The sequence below is a fragment of the Trichoplusia ni genome (genome assembly GCF_003590095.1).
Source record: "Trichoplusia ni isolate ovarian cell line Hi5 chromosome 25 unlocalized genomic scaffold, tn1 tig00003503_group24, whole genome shotgun sequence".
NCBI classification, from domain to species: domain Eukaryota; kingdom Metazoa; phylum Arthropoda; class Insecta; order Lepidoptera; family Noctuidae; genus Trichoplusia; species Trichoplusia ni.
The window spans coordinates 20,517-28,971 of record NW_020799912.1 but is presented as its reverse complement, the minus strand read 5'-3'; the positions used below and the strand labels follow the sequence as shown (position 1 = coordinate 28,971).

Below are 8,455 nucleotides of genomic sequence, written 5' to 3'. Positions count from 1 at the left end.
TTTGGTGATTTGTCGTCCCTAACAATAAATGGTTTTTGCTAAAAAGAAAAAAGTATATGCATAACCGTTACAAATATGCGTTTCTTATCAAAATTCCAGACGAACGAAAAACTAAAATGAGCGTCTTGTTTGAACAGTTTGGTATTAAGCAAACTAACAAAATTTTATCAAGTTGCCAAGAGAACTTTAAACAATAGCGGAGTTCATTTACCTACCTCCACTGTAACGATTCTATACACTAAACTGCGCCGAGTAATTGCTCATATTATTGGGGTCAGTCAAGGTTAGGTTCGAGGAGAGGCCAGCTTTCCAGGAACCCAGTGAGTGGCTACTTATGGATGCACCGTCTTTAACCGTGATCGCTAACAAGTCGGTGCTGAACTCCATATAGCTTCTTCCGTTCATGGGATCATCTTGGGGTATAAAAAATGGCGCATATGTTGGTGTCTCTTTTATCTGCAAAAAGATCAGTGCTAGTTAGTTACCAGTAGTAAACGACTTGGGTGATTTATCTAAGGATTTGATTCCGCCTAAATATATCAACTCACCTCTTGGAAAGCCGTTTTAAGATCCAAGGTCCTGTTTGGTGTATTCTTGCCGTCGTAATCGTCGCATGTAATATATTTCATGTCGTTTGGCCACTTGCCAGAGTCCAGCAGTGATCTGGAAACGTATAAGCGGGAACTCATGGAATATGCCAGGATAAATTTAGACCGACCACATTGCACGTGGTATACTAAACTTGTACACTAGAACTAGAATAGTAAAGGTCATTACTTAATCGTTAAAAACGTTCGCAGAGACAGGTCGAAGTAGAAGGCGGATGTGATTTCTGGCTCGCCGTTCATACTGTATGTGGTTTTGATCTTTCCCAAACGATCTCTGCTGTTCGCGTCTGGCGTTGGTCGCATGTGGACGATGGTAGCGTTCTTACAACCGCAGCTTATGTCTCCCTTTTCTAAAGATAAAGCGAACCATGCCGTTTTCCTGCCGAAATACTGATTCTTGTCGGCAGCATCTAGAACATTCTTTATAGTTCTTAAGCTTCCAACAATAAAAAAGTTAACGATATCTAAATTACGGAGACTTTCGAGTTGGGTTTTAATTTCGTTTGCCTCAAAACTCTTCACCGGTGTGATTACGTGTCGCGTTGGTATATTTTGTAGAAGCGACTTGTATTTGTGATCCATGACTGTAAAAATAAATACAAGGTGTTTTATTTAACCACTCAGTTATAATACCAAATTAATTAACAGCTAACATATTACGGGCGGTATCTAAACATTGAAAGTCTTGACAGAAACGCTATTTTAGCTTGAATTTCACGCTCGACGTCCGCAACATGTCATTATTGATTGATACGATAAACCATAAAGCGTTTATTTAAAATTTGTGTTTAAACTCACCGAAGAATTCATCAAAAATAATGGCAGCGTTCGTAATATCTTGCTTTGTAACAACTGCTCTAATAGCTTCCGGTAAGATATCAGCAGGGGGCATCACTTGCAGTAGAAACCTTGTTTGGTTGGGATTCCAGTGCTCTCCATTGTCTCAAATCCCCAACTTGTCCAAAAGATCCCGATATTGTTGGTAAGCCCAAAGCAGCTGAGAACGACTTTATTGTTTCGGAACCCACATTTGTCATAGTAAAGTCGAGAACTACATGAGGAGTCTTTTTCGCCGAAAGCATATCATTGTACTTTCTGCAAACTGAAAAAGAACGAGAACAGAAAGAAAGAACTACAGCTTTAAAATGTTGCCCATTATTGCGTTTCATAAATTGTGCAAAAAATTTGATCGTATAATATGACTTGAAAGCTTACCATTCTCCAAAAATTCTTTTGCATCCGTTCTATTTCCACGACTATAACAGGATCCACTGCAAGTCCCAAACTAGGGTTGCGTCTTACATATTCTTAGCTACTTCGAAAGCCTTCTCAGCTAAAGCGTTACTCTCTTCGTTGACCAGTACTGCAATAGCGATATGTATTAATGTAAAGCTTTTATGAATAACACAACTATTTTTAAATACTATTTTCTTTCCATGCGTTGCCTATGCGTATTTAGCTCATTCGTAACACGATGAAAAATGCTTCTGCACTTAATTTGTTTAGATTATGATGACTCATTCAACATAAGTTGGTAAGCCGCAAAAATACAGCTCTTCGAACGTATTAGTGCAATAGTTCTTACTAGTGTTAAAACTTATGATTCCAACTAAAACTTTTTTACTTACAGACATTAATATTCTGAGTAGTTTGAGCGAAAACGATGCGAAAAGACGAGAACAGTAGTAAAGAGAAACGAAAGTAGTCATCGCTTCTATTGATGACAATTTATGTAGTGCATATCGTAAGCGCCCCTTCGCTGTAACCCACTGACCGCTAGGCTGACCACAGACTGAGGCCTAAAGGGTGTATTACCAGCATTTTGTGTACCATGTAGTTTCCACGGTAATGCTTGACCTTGTAACGACTCGTCCTATCGATGTATTGGTCATCACTAATAAATGTTTGTACAAGATGTAAACAGAATAGGTAGATACAAAGGTACCTAATATATCTTAACAGAACACGGTTGCAGATTACTGTGTACTCATATCTCTTGTTTTTGTCATGTACTAAGTATAATAATAGTTTAGTGCTCATGGAGAACTTTACGTGACATGCCCTTAATAAAATCATCCTTGGTAAACTATATGAGTTATAAATAGGTACTAATTAGCTAATCTACACTAGGTATTAAGTTGCTAATATGTACTTACGAAAGTACTGTATTGCTGTAATTAAATAGGTGTATTATGCCAGTTTCTATCACTTAAATGACATGAACACGACATGAATGACGTAATTATGTACTACTAATGTTCTTTTTATTTTTTATTAAAACAAGGGTTAAATGTGAGAACCAAATGTAATAATACAAAAAATACCAAATCCATATTAATCAAAGAGCGCTGATAAAACGAGCTAGTTGAGTAGTCGTTTCGATGATCTACTAAGGGTAATTTATGTCTAATATGAGCTATCTTGTTGGGGTATAACAAATATGCGAACAATTCAAAAACCATCTTTGATTGGACTATTTTATTGCCAGAAATGTTTTACAAACACTAACTCCACAGTTGAGAGAAGTAAATTGTAACTGTACAGACTACTTTAAATCTAATACTAAATGTACTTTGCATCAAAACTTTCAATCTGTAAACGTTAGTCACAACTTTAGTATAATTTAATCATAGCAAGAACACAGTGACTTACTTGACAATAAAAATGAAGATTCGTTTTCACAAGGATTATCTTACATTCGAGGTCTGTTACTATCACAATATAAGAAAATAAATTAGAAAAACAGGATATAAGAAAAATAAAGTTGTCCATAGAATACAAACACAAAAATAGCACGCAAAAGTTAGTTATGTCAATATGAACTATCACCTTATTTGTCAACTTTGAACTTTTAATTAAATTTCAAGTCTTAAAATTAGTGTTACAATGTGAACAATATTTTAAATAACGAGAATCCTCCGCACACTGAGTAAAGAACAGTTATAACATACATGTAAGTCAACAGTATGTAGGTTTAACTCCCAATCTCAGTGGAAAGGAAGTAACTCGTTCACACTGCAAACCGTAACCAAAATGTCAAAGGAATGTTCAAATGGTTAAGTAATAATGCCTATGATATATAAAATGTGCGTTATTAACTGCTAACTTAAATTTAAACTGAAATAATTATCTAAACCTTTAATTAAATTCTTATGTTTTATCTAAAATCCATGTTTTTCGGAAGCTGTTTTACAATACGCGTCGTTCACAGAACGGATTGTGAATTGATTTCACACTTGGTGAATTACTTTGGCAGTATTTTACTGGCGAAATATGTAACCCGATATAAGCTAATATCATCAATTCAATAATCCACCGCTACTAGTCTGTTGAAATGAGACACCAATACTCGAAAACAGCATACAACACCTAAACCAACTCGTACAATTATGATCAGTTCACTGCGATGCACACTTCAGTCACAACTGACAGTAACATTAAATTTACAATTTACAGGTACTTCACAGGTAAGATTTAATACACAATGTATTATAAACCTAAGCATAAGTGCGGTCACAAAAGAGCTCAACTTTTAATTGTACATGCGGCATAAAAATATACTTTGAATGGGAACTACAAAGACACCCTAAGTGTGTGGATACCAAAAGGTTTGCAAGCAAGAGCACACCATGGCGATGTGTTTAGAATCTATTGTATTATTATCTACCTATATACTGTAAAATTTATAATGTTAGGAAGTCCAAGTAGTTTGTTCATTACATGAGTTGGGTATTTATCTGGGCAAGTTGAGCTCTAATGAACATGGTTGCATTGCAGTAAACCAAGCGAGGTAATGTGGTGCCGACGCTTTAGGCTGCCGCCTCTTCTTCCGCGGGTGTCGCTTCTTCCACAACTTTCGCCTTCTTTTCTGGTGTGGTCTTCTCTGTCTCTCCGTTATCCGCTGGGACGGATTTCCTCTTCACGCCGGCTTCTTTCTTTTCTGTAAATAAACAGTTTGACACATAATTAATGCACTCGGATTGAAAATGACAAAATTACACGTCAATAAAAGAAATGGGAAGTAACGAAACAAGTGTGAGAAATCGTAAAGCTGGGTAAATTTGATTTACCTGTGGTACCATTTGCACCATTTTCACCATTTTCGGTGGCATCATTGCTTTCCTCGGCGTCGCCATTTTCAGCTGGCGCATCTTCCGACGCTGCTTCGCTGCCGTTCTCTTCCTTCCCGTTGCTCTCGGCAACTTCCGCAATTTTTTTGGCGGGAGATTTCTTAACTGGAGATTCTTTCACCTCTGTTGAGGTGACCTCCTCGGGCGCGGCGTCACTGAAAACATAAGGTGTACATTAAATATAGATACCATATTGCAACATGGCACGAATAGATTCTAATTACGACCGGCAAACATTATGTTGGTGTTACTAACTTCTTAAATATTTTAACACATTCGATTTGTTTTATCTTCTTACTAAATATGAACAAAAACTTGCGTTGAGTGCGATAAGCTAAGAAACGTTCAACAGTTTACATTAACTAATAAATAATAGCGTGTTGTATTAACGGCGCGCAGCGCTGAATGTCGTAAAATCTTCAATCTAAATACCTACGCACCGTGGCTAATGTGAATTGTGAAGTACTCAAGTCAGTAACGGCACATAACAATGCAACAGTTCCACACGCGGCCAATGCTCAGCGGTTAAGTGGGGCGGCATAAAAGGAAAAGTCTGCCGGAACAAAAACAAGTGGCTGTTGCGCAAGCTGCATGCATGTGGGAAAGTTGCAACAGAGGAAACTGAACGTAACCGTGATCACCTTAGCTGAATGAATGCGTTACTCGCTCCAGTGGGTCACACATCAACGAGTCGTTAAGTGTTAAAAATAACTAATGACAACATGCGTCGTCCGCGATAACGTAACCGACCACCAACCTGAGTTGCAAAACTCGAGGTCTCGGCGAATTCAAACGAGCGCGCGCCCGGCGACGCTACGCGCCGGCACGCCGCGCAAGCAGCGCCATCTTGGATAAAACAAGCGACCCCGCGCCCGCCGCCCGGCGTGCTTGTAACTTCTTAACTTATTATAATACGCCATAAGTGGTAAATATATCAGTACTAAACAAAACCGCACTCATTTATTTAATTAATACGCCAACAAGTAAACAAATTAACGTAAAGAAGTACTTCAATTTGGATCATAAGTGACAATTTAATTTTCCCGCGTGTTATCTTTGGCGGCGTTTACAAACTAAGCATCACAAAACTATCGGTACTTTTCAAAACAACAAACGGTAACCAACAGGTATACGAATCAAACCGACATAAACGTAGAACACACATCGCAACACTGTCATTTCACGTAAAACACGAATTTCACACATAAATAGGAAGCCATTTTGATCACGTTTTCGAAGCCGCCAAAAATTATAATTCACAAAACTTTGTAATTCTGAATTAATGCAACAAAAAAGACTTACTTCTTTTCGATGGCTGCGTCTGCCATTATGTTTTTGGATTGGAATATACTTTTTAAATTATAAAGAAATAATTAGAAGCACGTGTTACGCACAACGTACTACAATGTTCACCGCACAAACACCGACGACCAAATGAAGGAGGAAGAAGGAAAAAATATAATGCGCACCGCTCGCGCGGGGACGCGCACTCGTTGTGAATGTAGCGTGCCTTACTTCAAGATGGTGAAACAACAGAACCACCTAATGCGTTTCACGCAAGATGAAAAGAGATAGGCATAATCCCTCCGGGCGTCTGCAAACAACCTTGAATCAAGCTTTAGCACCACATACTAGCAGTGTTATATCCTTCTCTCTCTGCCCCGTTTTGAAAAATACAATCGTTAAAATATTAAAACAAGATAAATTAAAAGTGTTCTTCTGAAATATAAATGTGAAGAACAATTAAATAATTTCAATATAATATTGATTGTACAAATCGAGAACTATAATTGCTGTTAAATTCTTAAATTAAAATTTTCATTATACCTACGCATTCGATGAACTCTGTTAGGTACTGTACTAGAACATAGGGTTTTATTCCTAGGAAAACTAAGAAAGTGTACTATAGGTATTTTCCACACAACGTTGGCATTACTGAAAGTAACTCTTTAATGCTTAAGTCACTGTTGATATCTAATTAGGTAGACGGACATAGAGATAGCTTAGCCGTTACACATAAGATGTTAACATGCGTAACTATTTAATGAGCAGGTTGATGTAATTAAAATTTAGGTCTAGAAATATAAATTAGAATGGCACTGACTGTACTTACACTTGTCAAAGAAGACAGTTCATTGAGTAAGTGTTATTAGTAGTCGTGCGTAACGTAACGTACTTATATACGTTTTTAGCTATATGTTGGTTATAATGTATGTAGTTGTAAAAAGTACCTACCTACATTTAATATTATTCATTCATGTAACCAGTACAAATCACCTACCTATTTCCATTCTACCAACCTATTTAACCTATTTAATTTTATGTTCCTCTATCGAGGAAATAAGTAATACGTTTTGTTAAATTAGATGAGTGTTCAGGTGGGTGCCACTGTAAATTAAGTGTCCGTGAAATTCAATTTGAGCGTGTGGTTTTCACGAGTTCATTGCCCGATTGTCTCGTTACGCCTACCTGTTTTAAGTACATAATTTCTTAAGGTAAATATATAATACCTAGGATATCTATACAGTTTTCTTTAGATGTTTAATTTATTCGCATTTTTTATTTAAAAACTTTACGTTTTCATAGCGTGACGCTGACACCACGTTGCAATAAGAACGCGTTTATTTCCCGCCAACCACAGTGCGTTCGCTTGTGCCAGAAAAGCGTAAGTCCGACTCTTGTCCGAATGACTCCTAAAGCCAACCTTATTGCAGAATCGGTAAACATTCCGCTATACAGTTTTAAGCTTTATTCCGTCGACATAAGCTCAAGATTAAATTTGGCACGGCGTAAAATACGACATGGTCCCTTGACAGGTCGATGGCTTTTAAAAGAAATCTTGGCACTAGTTGGTGATTTCGTCAGAATATGAATTCGTCAAGCAGAACAGTTCGTGATTCGATGTATCCACGTGCCCACATGATACCTATACTTACATAGGTACTAACCACTTCAAATAAAATGAGTAATTAGGTACTTTGTTCTTTCATACAGATAGCCGTATGTTTCCAAGTTGCTTTTACAAAAATCGTATTCGTTAGACATACCTAGGTACCTACAACAAGGATGCGTAGCATAGTGCCAAAAGCGAAATACACGAGCAGGATGTCCGCCATCCCTACTTTTTAGGGCTCCGTATCCGAAGGGTGAGAATGCTAACGGGACCCTCTTACCTAACGTCACCCTCCGCTGTCGGTCCATCTATCAGCAGACTGTATGATGTATTCCATGAGCACATTTTCTTTTTCCTGCCGTTGTTGTTATCCCGATGAATAATATCGAAGAGCGAAAGAACCATGATTAGCGTGGTGGCTATCAAACCAAATGTACTCTTTCAGTCTGCTTGCCAAAGCAGATGTACGGACCTAGAATACTTTTGAATTTGTGTTTAATTTTTAATTAGACATAATATGTAATCAATAGATAATGGAAAGTATCCATTTTACCTAAAACATTTAACATTACAAGCACTAGTTCGACCGATAACACCTAATGTTTTTCACAATTCTGAATAAATTAAAAGTATAATGCTCTAAAACAGAATTTTTAACATTTTGCCGCCAATGTAATCATTTTGGGTGTTTTAAACAATTTTAAATCTTACTTCGGTGGCGTAAAGCTTACTTTAAATTTTTTCATTTGCGTTTGGGTTTTGAATTTATGTATTTTAGAACTTTCAACCTTGGTCAACTGCTCACAGTTCAAAGCTAATCGTAG

At 37.3% G+C, this 8,455-nt stretch overlaps 1 protein-coding gene and 1 pseudogene across 1 annotated transcript; both read right to left on the bottom strand.

The window, feature by feature from the left end:
* Positions 1–8: 8 nt before the first annotated feature.
* LOC113506807 lies at positions 9–2,599 on the bottom strand (annotated as a pseudogene).
* Positions 2,600–3,071: 472 nt separating this feature from the next.
* LOC113506806 (nucleolin-like) lies at positions 3,072–6,183 on the bottom strand. The gene is made up of 3 exons (XM_026889642.1): positions 6,041–6,183; positions 4,679–4,893; positions 3,072–4,548 (listed from the first exon to the last, which is right to left on the bottom strand). The coding sequence occupies exons 1-3, from the start codon at positions 6,064–6,066 to the stop codon at positions 4,418–4,420; spliced, it is 372 nt and encodes a 123-aa protein (XP_026745443.1). The 5' UTR covers positions 6,067–6,183; the 3' UTR covers positions 3,072–4,417.
* Positions 6,184–8,455: the final 2,272 nt, after the last annotated feature.